Below are 21,996 nucleotides of genomic sequence, written 5' to 3'. Positions count from 1 at the left end.
TCTCTCTCTCAACACCTTCACTGTGTCTAAAATTATCTGTGATGTAATATACCAACATCCACCATGATATCAGGGCAAAAATCCCTCTAGGAAACAGCTACAATGACCTGGTTTAATTTAACATGGTTAAATTCTACTTCATTGAGTTTCAGAGGGAAAAACTGAGCCAAAAACAATTGTACTAAACTTAAAGAAGGGTATTTACAATGGAATGAGGGCAGGGCTGGCTGGAGTGGACTGGGTCAGGAGTTTAGCAACAAAAACTGTTGAGGAACAATGGCATGTTCCCAACTGTGAAACTGATAGAGAAGTTAAGAGCCTATGGGATCCAAGGGAAGTTGGCAAATTGGATCCACAATTTGCTGAGTGTCAGGAAGCAGAGGGTAATGGTCGAGGGGTGTCTGGAGGTCCCACACGGGTCAGTGTTGGGCGCTTTTTATTTGTAGCTTATATAAAGGATTTAGATTTGAAAGGAGGAGGGTTGATTAGTAAGTTCAGAGATGATACAAAGTTGGTGGAGTGAGAAATACTAAGGAGGATATCCTTAGAATACAGGATATAGACTGACTGGCCAGATGCGCTAGTCAGTGGCAAATGGAATTCAATTCAGATAAACTTGAGCTGCTTGCAAGGGATCAGAGGGACCTTGATGTGCACATAACAAGTGGATAAAGTGATTTTAAAAATACTTGCCTTTATTAGCTGAGGTATTAAGTTTGAGAGCAGGGAGGTGATGTTGGACCTTTATAAAACATTATTTAGTCCATAGCTAGAATCCTGCGTGCAATTCTGGTGTCCATATTATAGGAGGGATGTGACAGCACTGGAGAGGGTGCAGAAGAGATTTACCAGGATATTGCCTGGACCGGAGAGTTTTAGTTTTGAAGGGAGATTGGGCAGATTTGGTTACTTTACTTAGCACAGAGGAGACTGAAGTGGGGGTGGGAATGATTGCGCTGTATGTAATTATGAGGGACATAGAGCAGACAGAAATAAACATTTCCCCTTGGTGGGAATAAATGACCTGGAGCATAGACTTAAACTTAGGGGCAAGAGGTTTAGAGGAGACAGAATACTTTTCTCTTGGATGGAGGTGGAAATTTGAAACTCACTGCCAGTAAGACATATAGAGGCAGAAACTCTCAGAAAATGTCAAAAGTCTTTGGGTGTGCGTTTGTGATGCCAAGGCATACAAAGCTATGGGAATATACTGGAAAATGGGATTAGAACAGTTAGGTTGTTGTTTTTGACACTTTGAATGCAATGGGCTATAAGGTTGTGTGTGTGTGTGTGTGTTGCAGTGGGATCACCTGTAGTGTCACATAAGCCTGAGGTCCCAGTTGAAGCCATCCCCATATGTACCGAACTTGGCTATCTGCCTCTGGTTGGCTACTTTGCTTTGTTGCCTGGACGGAGCCTGTCTTAGAGGATGATCACCCAAAGGTCCGAGGTCGAATGAGGTCGATTTCTGCCCACTACCAAAAATGGACCCCATGGGTCTTGCAGTAGACACGGAGGAATTCATCAGACGAATGAGAGTCTGGGAATTCTTTCAAGATGCCAGCAGTGATCCCAATGATCTCACCGAGGAACCAGAATAGTCATCACAGGGAACTGTAAAGGGGCGACCAAAGAAGGAGTCAACTTGGACCCCACCAGGGAGCCACTGCCCTGGGCTTGACATGTATGCTCAAACTGTCAGGAAATAAACCAACAGATCCACGTCAGATATTGTATCACTTGTCCTTCACTCCTCCCTAGAACATCTTGACACTAAAAACAACTACACAAGAATCCTACTCATTGACTACAGTTCAGCCTTCAACACTATAATCCCCTCGAGACTGATTACTAAACTTTGTGATCTCGGACTACGCCCCACTCTCTGCAACTGGATCCTCAGTTTCCTGACCCACAGCCCACAATCAGTGAAGGTTGGGGACAATATTTCATCCTCACTAATGCTCAACACTGGAGCCCCTCAGGGGTGCGTACTCAGCCCCCTACTGTACTTACTGTATACCCATGACTGCATCGCCAAATACCAGACTAATGCCATTTACAAGTTCACTGATGACAACACCGTAGTCAGTCGAATCTCAAGTGGCGACGAAACAAACTACAGACGGGAGGTGGAGGACCTGGAAAAATGGTGCACTGAGAACAACCTAGCTCTCAATGTCGGCAAAACCAAGGAACTCCTTATTGACTTTCGGCGGGGTGTTACTCATGCCCCCTCTATACATTAACACCACAGGGGTGGAATGTGTAGAGAGTGTCAAGCTCCTGGGAGTGGTTATCCACAACAAGCTTTCATGGACTCTTCATGTGGACACACTGGTTACAAAGGCATAACAATGCCTCTTTTTCCTCAGGCAGCTGAGGAAATTTGACATGACAGTGAATACCCTTCCAACTTTTATAGGTGTGCCATCAAGAGCGATCTGTCTGGCTGTATTCATACCTGGTATGGCAGCTGTGCCACTTTAAGATTGGAGTTGGTTACAGAGAGCCTGAACAGAGAGCCCGGACAATCACAAAGGCCAACCTCCCATCTATAGAATCCATCTAGCAGGCCCGCTGTCAAGGAAATGCCACCAGCATTCTCAAAGATCCATCCCACCCTGGCAATGTTTTTCTACAACCTCTACCATCAGAGAGAAGGTACAGAAGCTTGAACACATGCACCAGTCACTTTTGTAATAGTTTCTACCCTACTGTTGTTAGAATGGACTCACAAACTCTTAACATTCGCCTGTACCTGTGTTTTTGTTTTTGCCACTGTTTATCTATTATTTACTATCTACGCTACTTGACTATGTGATCTGTCTGTATTGCTCGCAAACAAAGCTTTTCACTGTGCCGAGATATGCGTGACAATAAATTCAATTCAATAAATACCAGATGACGTCCCAACATATCAGGCAATGAGACCCTCTATGCGAACCTCTCTGACTATGCCGAAGGCATCTTGAAACCATTGTACAGGGGACCCCCAGCTTCTGTTGTGACATTACAGATTTCTTAGAAACTCAGCACCCACAGACCAGTAGAACCAGAAGCATTCCTCATTACAATGGACGATTCAGCACTCTACCCCAGCATCCCCCACAATGACAGCATCGCAGCAACAGCCTCTGTACTTAACACCAACAACTGTCAATCTCTGAGTACCATCCTACAACTCATCCATTTTATCCTCGATCACAACGTTTTCACCTTTGACAACCTGTTCTTCATCCAGGCACACGGAACTGCCATGGGGACCAAATTTGCACCCCAAGATGCAACAGTTTCATGCACAGATTCAAACAAGACCTCTTCTCCACACAGGACCTCCACCAGATATATTGACAACATTTTCTTCCTCCGGACCCATGGCGAGGAGTCACTGAAACAACTACACAGTGATATCAACAAGTTTCATTCCACCTACAAACTCACCATGGACTACCGTTAGTATCTGTCACATTCTTGGACACATACATTTCCATCAAGGATGGGCACCTCAGCACCACACTCCACCGCAAACCCACGGATAACCTCACGATGCTACACTTCTCTAACTTCCACCCGAAACATATTAACACAGCCAGCTCCTACAGACAAGCCCTACGCATACACAGGATCTGTTCAGATGAGGAGGAACATTAAGGGCACCTGCAAGTATTCAATGATGCCTCATTAGAACGGGGTACGATGCTCAACCCATCGACCGCCAGTTCCAATGTGCCACAGCGAGAAACTGTAATGACCTCCTCAGGAGACAGACACGAGCTGCAACTGACAGGGTACCCTTCATTGTCCAGTACTTCCCTGGAGCCAAAATGTTATGCCATGTTCTTCGTAGTCTGCAACACGTTATCAATGAGGATGAGCACCTCGCCAAGACCTTCCCCACACCTCCACTTCTCACATTTAAACAGCCACCAAACCTCAAACAGATCATTGTTTGTAGCAACCTGCCTGGCTTTCAGGACAACATCACACAACCTTGTCACGACAGATGCTGTAAGATGTGTCAGAGTGTCAACATGGATACCACCATTACACATGGGGACACCAGCCACCATGTAAGCAGCAGGTACTCATATGATTCGGCCAACGTTGTCTATCTCATACGCTGCAGGCAAGGATTGGCAAGACCGAGCAGAGGCTACGGCAATGGATGGATGGATAGAGCACAACAATCAACAGACTAGACAGAATTGTTCTCTCCCAGATGGAGAACATTTGACCTTGAACCTTCAGGTGACCATCCTCCAAGGTAGACTTCGGGACAGACAACAATGCAAAGTGGCCAAGCAGAGGCTGATAGCCAAGTTCAGTTACTATGGAGATGGCCTCAACTGGGACCTTAGGTTCATGCCACACTACAGGTGACTCCACTGCACTACACAGACAGACAGACAGACATACACATACACACACACACACACGTACAGACCCATGCACCCACGCAAACCTCTCATACACAAGCTGTCTCACATATGCTCACACATACACACTCACACACGCACCCTCTCACAGACATCTACCCCTCTACTCTCACACACACACATACACACACTCTCTCACAGACACTCATACCCCACCCCCCATAAACACACACTCACATGCACACACACAGATGTAAGTTTATGGGAGTGCATTTGTTTTGGCAGAATTACATTTCATTTGCTCAAAAACTGCATGAATCCATGTAAGATTCTGTAAATCCCTTTTTTAGAAATAGAATCAGTCTAAATATTCGGGCACAGACAACCTCACACAGGGCACCTCACACCTTCAATCCATTATCTGGGCCGATATGGCACCTATTGTCAAAGTTCACTTGAGAATGTAACATTTTTAAAAAAGTTCTGCAATTTACGAACGAAAGAACTGAAACCAACATGGTCATTCTGAAAGATGAGAGACTTAACAAACAATCCAGGTTATTTTCAATGTATAATTTCAGTTATTACATACTGTAAACTTTTGCTATAAATTCTGTGTCTTACGATCTTATACTCCACAACCAACCTGATGAAGGAGCAGTGCTCCAAAACTAATGCTGCTAAATAAACCTGTTGGACTATAACCTGGTGTTGTGTGATTTTTAACTTTGTACACCTCAATCCAACACTGGCTCCTCTATATCAGAAAAATGAGAGGCAGCCTTATTGAAAGATACAAGATACTTCGGGAATTTGACAGGGTGGATGTGGAAAATTTGTTTTCTCTTGTCTCGGAGCAGAGGGCATAATCTTAGGGTAAGCTGATTTAAGGTAGAGATAAGGAAGGTTTTTTTCTCTCAGATGGTAGTGAATCTGTGGAATTCTTTATTACAGAGGCTGTAGAAGTTGAATCATTGAGAAAATTCAAAGCTGAGCTAGACAGACGTTTAGGGAATCAAGAGTTGTAGGGAAAAGATCAGCCATGATCTCACTGAATAGCCGAGCCGACTGGATGGGCTGAATGGCCCATCTGCATCTGTTTCTACATATTATAGCCTTATGGTCTTTGGGCGCTGTCACAGGTTTTGCTCCCTAGCCAACAGATTCCATCCCTTGTCACAACCACTCTCACAGGCTGACCCAGATGATCATCTCCTTTTTGTTTATCCAGAAGTCCTCTTACACATGAATGAATGGCCTTATTCCCATCATTGATACGCAGGCGATGCTTTTCACCTGTTATCCACCACCACTAAACTGGCTGTGGTTTCTAATGAATCAGTTTACATGAGAATAGTACCACCAAAGGTGAAGGAGGGGGGAGTGGGATTAAATTATAATCAGATAAAAACAAGGACTGCAGATGCTGGAAACCAGAGTCTAGATTAGAGTGGTGCTGGAAAAGCACAGCAGGTCAGGCAGCATCCGAGGAGCAGGAAAATCGACGTTTTGGGTAAAAGCCCTTCATCAGGAATATGGAGGGCTTTTGCCCAAAACGTCGATTTTCCTGGTCCTCAGATGCTGCTTGACCTGCTGTGCTTTTCCAGCACCACTCTAATCCAGACTTAAATTATAATTATACTTGAAGGGGAGATACGACACTGCACCCCCTGTGCTGCTATGCCAAATTCACATCATGTGGTAGCTCCATATATAGCAAACACAATGTGGGCGCTGCAAGCGAATAGCCACATCTCAAAGTCTCAGGGGATTAGTCCTCACTCATATCCAGAGAGATCCACATCAGTGAGGGGGGTCCCAGCACAATAAGTCAAGAACAGCCTCTGAGATCAGTCCAAGGGTTAAGGCACAGTCAGGTGTCAATGTCGGGGCAGTCAGGGGTCTGTATCTCGGATATCTGGGATTGGATCATGGTCAGCCCAGAGTTCAGCTCAACCACTCCAGGGAGACATTATGAAAATGGTTAGGGAGCAGCACAGGTATCAGTAAGGGATCTGGTCACTCATCATTCAGACCTGTCTGACTAAGTCACTCAAGGTAGGGAGGAAGATATGGGAAATCGTAGAGGATTCGTCCACTAAAAGTCAAGGTAGGGTCACTGCTGTAGGAGGAAGTTGGAGAACTTAATTGTGGAAACTGGAGTCAGAATGCTGGGATGCAGAAGGGATGACATTGATATTGAAGGAGGGTGAGAGAGGGGTAAGCAGCATCCTGGATTTCTCTGCTATGCCCAAAGAGAATGTCTGCAACAGTGCAACACCTCTATAGAGTGCTACCTCTTAACCGGGTATTCAACACCCTGGTAAATATGGTGCCAGCTTCAGGTATGTCAGTATATCCCAGCTATCCAAGTAGTAGCGAGTACTTCCAGCTGTGGTAACTAGTTGGTAAATCTGGACACCATCAGTGACATAATGGCAGGGTGGATCATTAATGAAACGAGTTTGGGACAATCACACAAGAAACCTTGCTAGGCCTCATGGTGAGAAACCTGCACAAAACTCAAAATAAAGAGATCCTTTGTAAAAATTCAGAAGATCCAGAGATGCAAGCTCATCATATTGTGGTTTTAGAAACTGAGAAGAATAGAAAAGAGAAATTGCAATTGCGGGGTTCGAATATCCAGGGAAATGAGTTACAATCAGAAAATTAACAGCTGAAAAGGCTACCTTTTTTTTGAAGAACTGCAATATTGTTTTGGAGTCTTAAAATGAAATTTCTTCAAAGAGGCATCATTGACAAAGCTGGTATAAATTCACCATCCCCACTGGCCTAAAGAAAGATGATGTATGATATGTATGAAGATAAGTGGAGAGCTGGGTGAGAAAAATGCAAGGGTAATTTTCTATCTTCATTGCCTGGGCAATAATCTGATATGACAAATTGCCTATCCTTTATGGAAATCACCTATATTTCATTCTATTTAAATCAACGTTGCAAAGATCAAATGGATCTGTAAAGGACGAGATGTTCTGCCATAACAGATGATAGCCTAAGCCATGAAGATGAACATCTACCCTACAATACACTGTAAAATACATAATCAAAAGGATTAACGGAATGTTGGCTTGGAATTGGAAGCCTGCTCTGGAGCACTGGTTTCCATTCTAGAAAATATACATCACGAAGGAAATATAGGTATGGGAAAAGTTGCAACGCAGAGTTAGCAGCATGACAGTGGGGATTTAAGAGTTAAATCATGGTAGAACAGTTTACCTTTAGTCTGGAAGGTTCAATGAAGATCTAATTGAGGTTTTAATTGGGATTTAATTGGGTAGACAAAGCGAATCTATTTCAGTTGTGCCTGAAAGATTCTGAAAGGGTTCTTGCTAAGATTAAGTGCAGTTAGCACCACCCACCGTGATAAATGGTAAAGTTGGCACAGTCCCACTCTCTCATTAGAGAATAGTTTAAAGATGGGGGGGGTGGGGGGGTCACCATGCCTCAGGGAAGAGGTGAGGTTGTGGAAGTGGGACCTTCAAGATAACCTCAGCCAGTGGGAAAAGTTAATCCATGCTGTTAGTATCACTCTTTATTGTAAACCAGCCATCCCGCCAACTGAGCTAATTGACCCCCTACCCTTGTGATAATGTCAGGAGGACTTGGGGAGAGTGAAGGAACAAAAGGAAGGAAGATCTTGAAGAAACCTGCACACATAATGTGCAGTATTGTGAGGACACGTAAAATGGTTGACTTCTCAAGAAGACTCAAAAATCCTCATCAAGTGAACCATTTTATCAAGATTGAAGAAATGTTATGTCTACTGATGTCTTAGTGCATCATAATTCTTCATATCCAATGATAATCAAAGCTGATGCTTCAGTTACTGGCAGAGAGACTGTACTGTTCCAGAATCAGCCTAAGGGGTGTCCTAAACCATCCCAATATTCAGTAAGCGTATAAACTGGGACATGAGATGTTGTGATGAGAAGGAAGCTCTCCCAATTACATGGGCTTGTAAGAGATTTACAGGCTACGTCTTTAGTCTAAAAATGGTCATTCAAATGGCACACAGACCCTGAGTCTCTACTAGAAGAGAAGAAACTTGCAAGAATGCCTCCAAGAATATAAAGATTTAGATTTTGCCTTATGGTATTCATTTATGAAACAATCTTCATGCAGCAGAAACTGCAGAGTGGTAGATGCACTCTCCAGAATAAAGTTAGTAGCTTTACCAGTCATAATATTGACTTCAGCCAAGTTTGATTTACATATCCACTTTGCAATGGTAGAATGTCCAGTAAATCACAATTGACTTAGTCAGACTTTACAAGAACATATTACAGACTGGGAATGTTTCACCATCTGTAAAAACTGCACCAAGGATTGGCTATATCCCAAGCCCAGCTCATAGGGATCGCCTTCCAATTGTTGCTGACAGACAAGTGTATGGCAAGTGACTGTTCGTTCCAGTTTTGGTTTAAGGGGATATCCTGGGGAAACTGCATAAAGAACACTCAGAAATCACCATTTGCTGGGCCAGCACTCACTCATTAATGTGGTTTCCTCGTATTTGCCAGGACAAAGTGAAACTCATTATCAAACACCAAACATGTGCCACCCACAGGCCGGTACAAAGAGAATCTTATTATATACCAAAATCCCACTAGACATTGACAACATGAGGATGGATTTGTTTATTTTTGACAGAAAATCTTATTTCATTGTCATCAATTATTCCTCCCAATGTGGGTTGTGGTTCATAAGACGACCACAGACCGAATAATCTGAGACTTACACCAGATTTTTGCAGAGCATGGCATCCCTAATGTGGTCATTTCAGACAACAGGCCCAAGTTGTGAATGAGTACATCAGCCGATTCCCTCAGTGTCACAGTTTTTGACACTAATCTCCAGCATTTGCAGTCCTCACTTTCTCCTAGTGATAGATTAGGCATATCATAAGTTCACTGTGTTACGTACAATCTGTTGGGCAGTTGAATGTGGCATCAGTCTTATAGAAGGATTCAACTACTATTTACTATTGTTGAATTATATGCCTACCTATTTCCAATACACTCTAACACCATCAGAGATACAGATGGGCAAAAAACTGTTTACTCAGATCTCTGTCCCACCTAAGAAATTGGTTCCACCAAGAAATTGGTCTTTCATGATAACCAAGTGGTAGTGCCACAGAGCATCATCGCATGCCAACAGGCACTTTTCCCCATCATATCTCTGTGATCATCAAGCACTTATCTACTTTAGTTCCATTTAGTTCCAGTATCCTGGCCTGTGGCCTTGTATTCTATGCTGGTTCAAACCATCATCTAAATACTTCTGAAATGTTATCATACCTAATACATTGAACATTTTGCTACATGTAAATTATGGTACATGATAAAGCACAACCCTATTGCACCTAACAGATCACATATTAGAATAAATATTGCCATTCAAGGAAGGCAGGGAAACAGTTGTGGATCAGGGGTTTAAATAGATAATGTACAACAATCAACAGAAAGTTGAACCAATCATACATTGTCCATACTGCTGAAGGGCTGCATTGTGGAACCACAGGAATCTCCTCACTTATCGTTGAGCCATCCACAGATTACTCAATGGGTTGAACTAAATAGCAAAACTGAGGATAAGAGAGAACTATAGATTCTAGGTCATCAGGAAGACAGTCCAAGTCAACTACTGCTACCCAAAAAAGTTACTCTTCTTCCAAGTTTGATGAGAATGTACTTGGGGATCATTAGTGAAACTTCTTGATCATCTGAATTTATAAAGTCAAAGACTTGGGTAAGATTGGTGTTAAGGTAACTGTAAATATACAAAACAATATATAACAATAATAGTTTTGCATTATGTTTCATAGCGAGTATACAGTACATACTGACATACTCAGGTTATCATCATCGTATCATAGCATCAGATCAAAGGGTATAAAGATCTCTGACCTCCATCTTAACTGGGACCACTTGAAGTATAACACACTAATTGAAGTGTGGTGCTGTTTGTAAGTGAAGAGCTTAGTGTTAATCTCAGGCCTGAAGTGCCTGTAACAATAATATATGTATATACCAAGAGTTATAATGAATATCTTGAATATTTCAGCATTCAATTGCAAGAACTAACATAAGTACTGCCCCATCAGGTACAAATTCCTGCTTGAGACAAAAGTCCACACAAGTGTCAATTGTCTTGATTGAGTGCAGTAAGTGACAATCCATGAAGATACATTATATATAATATTAGTTAGGCCACAGATAGAATACTGTGTGAAGTTTTGGTCAGCATTTTATAAAAAGAATGTGATTGCACTGGACAGATTGTAAAGGAGATTCACCAGGGCGTTACCTGGGCTGGAGTGTTTGAGCTACGAGAAGAAATTAACTAGGCTGAGTTGATTTTTGTACAGCAGGCTAGGCTGAGAGGGTATCTGATTGAGGTATACAGAGTTCCGAGGGACGTAGGGAGAAACTTCTGCCTTTAGTTGACTGATCAATAACCAGGGAACAGAATTTCAGGTTAAGGAGCAGGAGATTTAAGAGGGACTTGAGGAAAGAAACATTCACCAGGAGGCTTTGAGTCACTGGAATGCACTGCCTAAAAGAGTAGCAAAGACATTTAAGAATTACCTAGATAACACTAAAAATACCATAGCATACAAGATGGGCCAAGTGCTGGAAATAAGATTAGACTGGATTGATATTTGATAACTGGTGTAGACACAATGGGCCAGAGGGCCTCTTTGTGTACTGTAAAAACACTGGTTCTATGAGATGGCAGAGAGTGAAGTAGGAGCTGGTACTGGCAGAACCTGAGATTATAGTGCTCCTAACAGTCTCTGGAGTAACGTGGAGTATGTTCGCACAATCTGTCAATAGATTATGTGCTACAAATGGTCAGTCTATAAGGTTCTTCTAGTTAGACCAGAAAGGTCGCTATCCTCATCTATGCTAAATCACGTAGCATTGAAGGAACTCATTCACACATGAGGGAATCTTAAGCACACAGGCTTAAAGTTGGTTCTAGGTCTTTCAGGAATCTAAACCAGGAACCATCTGTTCACACACACAGAGTGATAGATATGTGGAATTCTCTCTTCTAAAAAGAAGTAGATCCTGAGTGAATAGGCAGTTTCAAAACTGGGATCGATAGATTTTGATTACATAAGGGATATTGACAGATGTAGGTAGATTGAAACACAGAACAGTTACTTTCTCACCAAATGGTAAAATAGACAAAGCAGCTGAATGGCCTACTCCCATTCCCATCTTCCCCAAACATTTCAATCTCGTTTCACCTTCCTCTCATCCCACAATTAGTCATTTCAGTCAATTAGCTCGGCACTATGGATGAATAGAGCAACTTTGTCTGAGGACTCTTTAGACACAGTGGTACTGTATCTATCTTGGAGACCTGGGTCCAAGCCCCACCTATTCTGAGCTTGTGTCATAACTGTATGGGTTGGTTAAATTACAACATTTATAGGAGGCATTGGTAGCATCTCTACAGCTTGGTTTAGGGGTCTCTTGACAAAATATCAGGTTCAACTCCTACCTGCTCCAGACGTATATAATAACCTTACTGAACAGGTTTAATAGAAAATATTTACAGCTGCTCTGTGGGGTAATGCATCAAAGGTGTTGGACCTAGACTTCAGTCGCTTTGAAAGTATGGGTTTGAATTGTGCCACTGCCAGTTGTGCTAGCAGTTATCAAACAGCCTTTTGGAGGGCTCTTGTAGCGCAATAGAGTCCTTACCTCTTGAGCCAGGTGGTCTGAGTTCAAGTCCCACATGCCCCAGCAGTGTGTCATAGCATATCCAAACACATGATTACAATATGATATTTTATGAATAAAAATAGAATACAGTAGCTCAGTAGCAGTGATTTTAATTTTACTAACTTGTAAAATATGTCAAAGGACGATTGAGTCATTTTATTAAAATAACATCATCTGGTCAGCCTTGAGACTCTACTGCCAAGGATGTTGTCCACTTTTTATCTACACGATTGAAATCGTTTTCAAACAAACAATGTGAATAATACTTTTTTAAAGTATGTACTCAGTAATTCTTTGCCAAAACAATTTTAGTCTCTCTGTCTCTCTCTCTCTTTAAAAGCATATTTCATTAATAACGCCGAAATTCTTTTGCTTCCTTCCGTTGTTGTACTACCCATTCTAAGCTATTTTAATGTACCTGATATTACAATGCATGTGTCCTTGGCTCTCCTTTTCATGGCTTTGTAAGCTGAATCTGCAATGGCATACAAATGTGGTGGTCTTTCGTACAGTTCTCTTCCCTTGTAGTGTTCGATCATGTCTCTTCCATATAAGTCAACATGCTGGTATGGATTTACTGAGACAACCACTTCTCCAATGTAGGTATAGATTCTGTTCTTATCAAACCTACAATAGAAAAAAAAACAATCTGTTTCAGACACAGTCAGCACCAATTTGTCTTTGACCCTGTTACTCTTTGTTTTCCATCTCCTGGCATTCTTGATTTCCTTGTCTTGGTTGATTTCAGGTGGATCCTAATATCGCCTCCATGCTTAAACTGGACCTGAGAAACATATTTGGTCCTCTAAATCCAAATATTCTGTTTTAAGTAGAAACTCCCTATATTCTCTTCTGTGTTAAAACCAGCACCATTCCTTTCTCTACCTCTTTTGTACTAGGATGGTCAAGCTGTTGTATGGATACAATAAGGTAAAAACAATGACTGCAGATGCTGGAAATCAGATTCTGGATTAGTGGTGCTGGGAGAGCACAGCAGTTCAGGCAGCATCCGAGGAGCAGAGAAGGAGCAGCAAAATCGACGTTTCGGGCAAAAGCCCTTCATCAGGAATAAAGGCAGTGAGCCTGAAGCGTGGAGAGATAAGCTAGAGGAGGGTGGGGGTGGGGAGAAAGTAGCAAAGAGTACAATAGGTGAGTGGGGGAGGGGATGAAGGTGATAGGTCAGGGAGGAGAGGGTGGAGTGGATAGGGGGAAAAGGAGATAGACAGGTAGGACAAGTCATGGGGCCAGTGCTGAGCTTGAAGTTTGGAACTAGGGTGAGGTGGGGGAAGGGGAAATGAGGAAACTGTTGAAGTCCACATTGATACCCTGGGGTTGAAGTGTTCCGAGGCAGAAGATGAGGCGATCTTCCTCCAGGCGTCTGGTGGTGAGGGAGCGGCGGTGAAGGACGCTCAGGACCTCCATGTCCTCGGCAGAGTGGGAGGGGGAGTTGAAATGCTGGGCCACCGGGCGGTGTGGTTGATTGGTGCGGGTGTCCCAGAGATGTTCCCTAAAGCGCTCTGCTAGGAGGCGCCCAGTTTCCCCAATGCAGAGGAGACCGCATCGGGAGCAATGGATACAATAAATGATATTAGAGGATGTGCAGGTAAAACTTTGATGAATGTGGAAGACTCCTTTAGGGCCTTGGATAGAGGTGAGGGAGGAGGTGTGAGCAAGGTTTTACAGTTCCTGCAGTGGCAGGGGAAGGTGCCAGGATGGGAGGGTGGGTTGTAGGGGGGGCGTGGACCTGACCAGGTAGTCACGGAGGGAATGGTCTTTGTGGAAGGCGGAAAGGGGTTGGGAGGGAAATATATCCCTGGTGGTGGGGTCTTTTTAGAGGTGGCAGAAATGTCGGCAGATGATTTGGTTTGTGCGAAGGTTTGTAGGGTGGAAGGTGAGCACCAGGGGCATTCTGTCCTTGTTAAGGTTGGAGGGGTGGGGTCTGAGGGCGGAGGTGCAGGATGTGCACAAGATGCGTTGGAGGGCCTCTTTAACCACGTGGGGAAAGGAAATTGCGGTCTCTAAAGAAGGAGGCCATCTGGTATGTTCTGGTGGAACTGGTCCTTCTGGGAGCAGATACTGCGGAGGCGGAGGAATTGGGAATACGGATGGCATTTTTGCAAGAGGTAGGGTGGGAAGAGGTGCAATCCAGGTGGCTGTGAGAGTCGGTGGGTTTGTAAAAAATGTTAGTGTCAAGTTGGTCGTCATTAATGGAGATGGAGGGAGGGGAGGGAGGTGTCATAGATGGTCCAGGTAAATTTAAGGTTAAGGTGGAATGTGTTGGTGAAGTTGATGAATTGCTCAACCTCCTCACGGGAGCACGAGGTGGCGCCAATGCAGTCATCAATGTAGCGGAGGAAGAGGTGGGAGCAGTGCCGGTGTAATTACGGAAGATCAACTGTTCTACATAGCCAACAAAGAGACTGGCATAGATGGGGCCCATACGTGTGCCCATGGCTACCCTTTTGGTCTGGAGGAAGTGGGAGGATTCAAAGGAGAAATTGTTAAGGGTGAGGACCAGTTTGACCAAACGAATGAGAGTGTCGGTGGAAGGGTACTGTTGGGGACGTCTGGAGAGGAAAAAACGGAGGGCTTGGAGGCCCTGGTCATGGCGGATGGCGGTGTAGAGGGATTCGATATCCATGGTGATACAATAGCCTACTTGCTGAGTTAATGAAATCGTGAGCACAAATCCCACCTGAGCTGGGTGTGGGCTGGTACCAGAAAATTATTGTGAAAGCTGCTGCAGAGTTGTTTAACTCCCATTTCAGTAACTCAGGATCACAATTTCCAGCTTGTCAGCAAGAGAGCTAGGAATAAGATGAAGAGAAACGTCTTTGTTGCTGGGATTTGAATTGTGCTGACTGAGAGAGTTGGGAGGCGGATTCCACAGAGGTTTCGCAAGAAGGCTTGTGACATATTTGAAACTGATGAATTCAGAGGGCCACGGAGATAGGTGGTCGAAGAGGCATAGCTGGGTAGCCGTTTCAGGAGCCATTACAGCCATGATAGGTGGAATGGCTTCCTTCTGCACTGAAATATTTGACTATTCTCTGATTGTAATGTCATTCAGTTAAAGGGATCTGGCATTCCAAGACAGTCTGATCTATATGTCACTCCAGTCCAGCACTCAGTGAATATTCTGAATGCCTCATGACAAACTCGAGATTGCAATAAATAATGTTTTCGTAAGTATGCCCAGAGGCTGAGAATGACTTATAATAAAGAAAACCTGTAGCTGTCCCTCCTTCATATTAAATGCAAGCTGTTAGAATCCACACCTGCCATTACTTGAAAATTTATAGCTGTTTGGTAGTACAGAAACAGAGAAATATTTTAGTTTCGTGGGGATAAGAGGAGTTCAGAGATTGGAATCAGATTGACTACCCTGCACTTTGTTGGTAATGCAGGCTTCAGTCTGCTCGTTCATTTGAATGATTTCTGCATCCAGGCAGTGCTATTCACATTGTATTCACTGGCTGGCTGTATCAGCGGGGAACCAATATTTTGAGTGGTTTGCACCACTTAAGGCTAGCCTCCACTGCTTAAGACTTCCCTCTTCAAGGGGAGGTGCACTGCAGCTGGTACATTCGCCCAGAGCTATGATTGAAGAGAATCTGACCTGCAATTGCACTGAAAGGGAACTCCAACCTATTGGATGCTGCAATGGAGATGTTTTGGTGGAGGAGATTAAAAGATGAAGAGAGGTAATGTAGTCAAATGGCTCAGGTTCATTCTCTAGTGACACAAAGTCAAATTCTGCAATGCTGGTTGGTGGAATTTAAATTAATTTAATAAAATCTAGGATTGAAAGACAGTTTCAGTCATGTTGATTAGGAGAGTATTATTAACTGTTGTAAAAAATAAAATCTGTTTGTCTTTTTGCAAAGGTAGATGTTTTCTAATTAACCTGTTCAGAGATGGTATAACATACCAATGAAGCAGGTAAAAATTGAATGCAGGTCTTCAGGCTCAGAGGTAGGGACACTACTAGTGCACCACAAAAGCCCTTCTTTCAGGAAGGAAACCTGCCATCCTTTCCTGATCTGGCCTACATTTGACTCCAGACCACAATGTGGTTGACCTTTAATTGTCCTTTCTATTCAGTTCAAGGAGCAATTAGGTATGGGTTACAATGCTGACCTTACCAGAGATGCCCATATCCCATAAGAGAATAATTAAAGATAAAATTGTTATTTTTACACAGAGAATGGAGGCTCTCCAGACATACTGGCAAAGGTAATGGATGCACACAGTCATTGCAGTCAATACCAGGAGCTAATCTCTGCCAATCTGGAGGCAGTGTTGGAGGAAGTGCAATGATCACATGCAAACTGTTGACCACAAAATTCTTGACAAACTGTATGCAGTCTCTTTTAGTAAAAGGACGATGTTTGCCAGAGTTCTGGTGCATCTGCAACTGATGTATGGATGCACAAGGTTGCTTGGAGCTATCTTCCAAGGTGTAGTTTAGTGTCTTCCATTTAATGACTGATTTCCCATGAGCCACACTATAGTTAATGTAATTGTTCAGCAGCAGTTCTCCACATGGAGAGAAACAAGTTGCATTTTTCAACTAAGCTGCAGATATCAAGATTTGATTCTCACAAATGAGAGAGGAGGTGCCTTTTATTGAGGTTTATTGAATATATTCACCCTCATTATTGATTTCATCTCATCTCGCTAAAGTGTCTCTCCACCAGCCAAATAGACAATAGATGCCAACAGTTCTCAACGTGAATGTCAGACAGGTACCTGGACAACCCAGCTTGCTCCTCGGGACTTCCATCTTGGATAACAGATTATGGTCCATCGGCTGTAACTGTACACAACCCATGCCCAAAGGCACTGGCATCTACCGAATGCCAGCCTCTTGAAAATATCATGGTACATCTCTGACCCACTCACGGGATACTTCAGCACTTTGATGCTATGCTTTGGAGAGCATTGGTGATTTTTATTGAAAAATATCCCCATCTTGCCTGCCCTTTTTCTCACTGTGCCCTCTCAGTTGCTGTTTAAAAACCATAGCACTTTTGTTTTACTTTGCAGTTTAGTACAGAAACAGCTTGTCATACTGTTCAGCAGCCTTCAGTCAAAGGGCTGGACATGTTGCTGAATAGTACAGTGCTACATCAATCTCACACTATCAGCATGTTCTGGCTGCCTACAGGACAAACGCACTGTATGTGCAGCACCTAAGTGGTCATGTCTCAAGTCAAAGGATGTAGTCTTCAATCAAGTCAGGGGGAGGGGCTGCTGTTAGTCAGAGGGTCATGGTGGAATCTGTCATGGGCAGTACCCATGATCAGTACAGGGGCTTGAGTACAGTCAGAATCCAGTGTGGTAGTGTGTGTCAGGGGATCTATTTCACTGCAGTAAGGAGAGAGGACCATACTCAGTCCTGCATATCCTGTTCAGCCAGGATGGAAATTTGAAGATTGTCAATTGAGGAGATGCACAGAGAACAGCCAGAGATCCATCAGTCATCTAGGAAGGCTCCTGAAGAAGGGCTCAGGCCCAAAATGTCGACTCTCCTGCTCCTTGGATGCTGTCTGACCTGTTGCACTTTTCCAGCAACACATTTTCAGCTCCATCAGTCATCTGTCAGGGTTGTCCATCCCAACTGGTCTGAAGATGGAGCATGGTCAGTCCTGGGAGTGGGGGTGGTTGGGGTATCAATGGAATGAATGTTTAGGTTGGGGGACTCAACACTTAGAACCAGACACAGTAACCTGGGATGCAGGCGGGACAAGGATGATGAAGTGGGGAGATTCAACATGAAAGGTGAGGGGGAAGCTAGACATCGGATGTTGCAGGAGTGCATGGGTTATTGATGGTCACCTCCACTGAGGTGTCAGAGGACAGAGTATATATGACGATGGTGAGCAAGACCGAACTGTAGTGAAGGAATTCAGGGGTAAAGGTTGGAGATATAGTTCAAGTGGTAGGTGGGAGCAAGTGTGGGCTTAGTGGAGATTGACTGTCCATGGAAAACTAGTTTAGAGGGGCATGTTGGTTGTTGGGGGGTTGGGAGTTATCTGATTTAGCTAGGCCTGGGACACGGGCTTAGCCTAACACTCATCCTTACCCTAACTGAATGTTGTCTTCCTTGATCTCTCAATTCCTAAATGTGACCAATGAATGGGAAATGGCTGTGACTATGCCTTGATTGAGTGGACTCAGTGTCTATTTGCTGTCCAATAATGTGGGCTTCACCTTTGAGTGAGGGGAGGCTCTTTATCAAGCCATTGGATCCAAGATGCACTTACAGAGTGCAGCTTTAAGTCATTTGTAATCATATCATCCTGCACATGAAATTCATAGTGTCTAACTGTGTGGGATGTAAATGCTGATCAAAAGCAATGTTGATCATGTCAGTGGTCCTTGCAGATTTAACACAGACAGCTCTGTGAATCAGAAGTGATTAGACATGACCTTAAAAGGGGTGCCTGCAGGCTACAAAGCAGGCTACTAATGCAAGGTCATATCGGCTGCTTAGGGGCACGCAACCAATTCCCTCTCAACGCTAACTTTAAATGTACTGCAACACTCTTAAATGTGGTGATGCCTTTTGTGGTTAAAAGGAGAGGGATTCAATATTAATGCAGCACTTGCAATCTCTTGCTGTTTCTTTGCAACATGACTGGTGAGGCATTCAGGCGAAAGTGAGGACTGCAGATACTGACGATCAGAGTCTAGATTCGAGTGGTGCTGGAAAAGCACAGCAGATCAGGCAACATCTGAGGAGCAGGAAAATCGACATTTTGGGCAAAAGCCCTTCATCAGGAAGGCATGAGGCGTTTACCTGAATAAGGCACAATGCTAAAATTCCACAGAGTCATTCATCACCATCCTTGTCAGAGTGCTCCATTTCCCATTGTGTGGAGAAATATGACAAGCCATCATTTGGAAGGATGCGAATGCTATTCACACTATTAAGAACTTGTTCTATTTCAGCTGATAGTAGATATGAACAGACACATCTTATGGGGACAGATTGACTAGGATGGGTTTGTACTCACTCGACCAGAGTGTGACAGATGCTAGGACATTGAGTAAATTTAAGGAAGTGAAAGGCAGATTTTAAATTAATAATGGACAAAGAATTATAGAGAACAGGTAGAGTTATAGCTGAGATCAGCTATGATTATACTGAACAGTGGAGCAGAGTTGAGGGGCTATTCCTGCTCTCAGTTCTTATGTTTATTGCAGGGGTCAAGGTGAGCTGGGGGTGAGGTGTCAGGTGGATGTTGGAAGAGTGGGTTAGAGAGCATGTTTCGGTGACTAGGACAACATTGTAATTAGTCAAGTCTGGAAGCAACAAAGGCACACATAAGATTTATAACAACAGATGAGCTGACCAATTGCAAGCTGAAATTGTTTTCTGGATTTGGGTGTGAACAAAGTTGCCTTACTCAGAAACAAATATACTATTAATAGCCAGAGCTAACATAAAAATGTCATTTAATTAATCAATTTGTGTCACTTTAGAGCCAATTTTCAACCAAACATCCAATTACATATCAGACTCCATCATACTTGCTTTACTTGATTGATGCTTCCACAGCTTTGACAAGAAACTACTTTCCTAGGATTTGTTTTAAATTTGCTTCTGCTTTATCACAATGCTCTGTTATCTTCTACTACAATCTTTACATCAAATGTCATGTAATGTGGTCACTCTGTACTACTTCATTTAATTTTCTTGCCCATTTCCAAGGATTTTATTTTAAATTTTGTATCTCTAACTTCGTAAATACCAGGTGAAAGGAGCATTAAACCCTTTCAGTTTTACTTCCTGCCTTCATTTCAGCTTCTAATCACTTCCCATCTAAAAACTCACCTCACTTTCAAATTCGCTAAGAACTCCTCTATGGTGAGGTTATCCAATAAGACAAAGTCGCTTTTGCCAAACTCCCAGCTCTCCAGCTCAGCCATTCTCCCTGACAGGCGTGCCGTGGCGTGACTCTGCCGGTTCGGAAGTGGTATGACCTTAACCCAGGCTTCTTCCTTCCAAAACACTGACATCCGGATGGTAGCGATCAGCTGAGGCGCTTCTTGCACAGTCACTATCTGTGGTTGCTGCCTGTTTCCCCTCCAAACTCAAGGAACCGTTGCTGGACCTGACAGAATGCTTACAAAGAAGAAGGAAGTTAAGACTGGGCCTTGCAAATGTCAGTGTAAAGAAATTTTGTTTTTGTCTATATGTTCCTATTGGGGATGTTTGATATTCAATCTCCTTACCGTTCAATAATATTGTAACCTTCTTAGCATATTCTTGTCTCTGAGATTCTCTGACCAAATTCTATTCTAGAGTCTTATCCAGAATTGGAATATATTTGGTAGAAAGAGGCATTTTCCATGACCATTACATGCAGCTGAATCACATTCCCACTGCCTCTGGGCAACGATATTTCTTCTGAATCCATTATTTGACTTTTTGGTGATGAACTTACATAGATGGTGAGCAGATTTGTTCTTCCTCATACATCCAGAGTGGGAGATCTGAAACAAGATCCCTCAAATGCTGAGCAAGGCTATGTGACAGCCCCCATCGGATTTAGATTAGATTACTTACAGTGTGGAAACAGGCCCTTCGGCCCAACAAGTCCACACTGACCCTCCGAAGAGCAACCCACCCAGACCCATTCCCCTACATTTATCCCTTCACCTAACACTACGGGCAATTTAGCATGGCCAATTCACCTAACCTGCACATTTTTGGACTGTGGGAGGAAACCGGAGCGCCTGGAGGAAACGCACGCAGACACGGGAAGAATGTGCAAACTCCACACAGACAGTTGCCTGAGGCGGGAATTGAACTCGGGTCTCTGGCGCTGTGAGGCAGCAGTGCTAACCACCGTGCTGCCCATATTTCCAATGTGTGTTATAGTGTCTGTTCACTTCATGAAAGAAAATCTACCCTCAGGTGTGAGTCTCAAATTCTGTCTTAATGAGAGTTTTCAAACCCTCAATCACCACCGTGCCAACATTAAATTGACCTGCACAGACATACATGGCCTATAGTTTGAGGGATATCTGTATTTTTATTGCCCACACTATGCTAGATTAGCAAACCCTTCCCGATCTCTTTGGTTCTGAATATGTAAACTGCAGCTTGTACTTAAATTTTGCCAAAACCTGTATAGCAACCTACACCTGGTCAGCCAAATACTCCATATCCCAGGTACATTGAAGGAGAAACTGTGCAATATACTGACCACTTCTCATACTTCAGCTGGGGAGAATGAGGATTGCAGATGCTGGAGATCAGAGTCAAGAAGTGTGATGCTGGAAAAGCACAGCAGGTCAGGCAGCATCTGAGGTGCAGGACAGTTGACTCTTCATCAGGAATATGCTCGACTTTCCTGCTCCTCGGATGCTGCCTGACCGGCAGTGCTTTTCCAGTGCGACACTTTTAGACTCCCATACTTCAGCAGCCAACTCTCTCCAAAAGTCACCATTGATCAAGACAACAAGCAACAGATTAACTGCATCAGTTCAACCTTCTACAAGTTACAGTAATGAGTTTAGTGATTTGGATGCGCTAGTTTACTTCTGTCTGGGTGTGTGGCAGATAAAGATCATCGGTAGCTTGGATTTCTGCCAGTATTACCTTTTTTAAAATCTATTTTACCTATTGTTTAGCATGGTAAATATGAACAAAGGGTAAAGTTGCCATTGTCTTAGTAGACCATGGGGCTGCTCTTCCAGATGACTGGTGATGGTTTAACCTGAGGGTCACCTTGCCTCAGGTGAGCAGAGAGGTTGGGAAGGAGAATCCTTCATGGTTACCTCAATCGGTGTGGGAATTGAACTAATTAGTGCAAGACTTGACACAAGGCTTCAAGAGTGAA

The 21,996-nt window shown here is 43.4% G+C and overlaps 1 protein-coding gene across 1 annotated transcript in view; it reads right to left on the bottom strand.

Moving 5' to 3' along the window:
• The window catches only part of LOC132815482 (unconventional myosin-Id-like), a 143,060-nt gene extending 122,955 nt beyond the window's left edge, over positions 1-20,105 (bottom strand). The window contains exons 1-2 of the mRNA XM_060824445.1: positions 19,983-20,105; positions 12,558-12,766 (exon numbers count right to left, since the gene is read on the bottom strand). Of these exons, the coding sequence (XP_060680428.1) occupies positions 12,558-12,766; positions 19,983-20,077 (304 nt within the window). The 5' untranslated portion in view covers positions 20,078-20,105. The remainder of the gene's footprint in view (positions 1-12,557; positions 12,767-19,982) is intronic.
• Between the last annotated feature and the right edge of the window lie 1,891 nt (positions 20,106-21,996).

The sequence above is a fragment of the Hemiscyllium ocellatum genome, chromosome 4 (assembly GCF_020745735.1).
Source record: "Hemiscyllium ocellatum isolate sHemOce1 chromosome 4, sHemOce1.pat.X.cur, whole genome shotgun sequence".
In the NCBI taxonomy this organism is placed as follows: domain Eukaryota; kingdom Metazoa; phylum Chordata; class Chondrichthyes; order Orectolobiformes; family Hemiscylliidae; genus Hemiscyllium; species Hemiscyllium ocellatum.
Note: the sequence above shows the minus strand (reverse complement) of the source record. Positions and strands in the feature narration are given on the sequence as shown.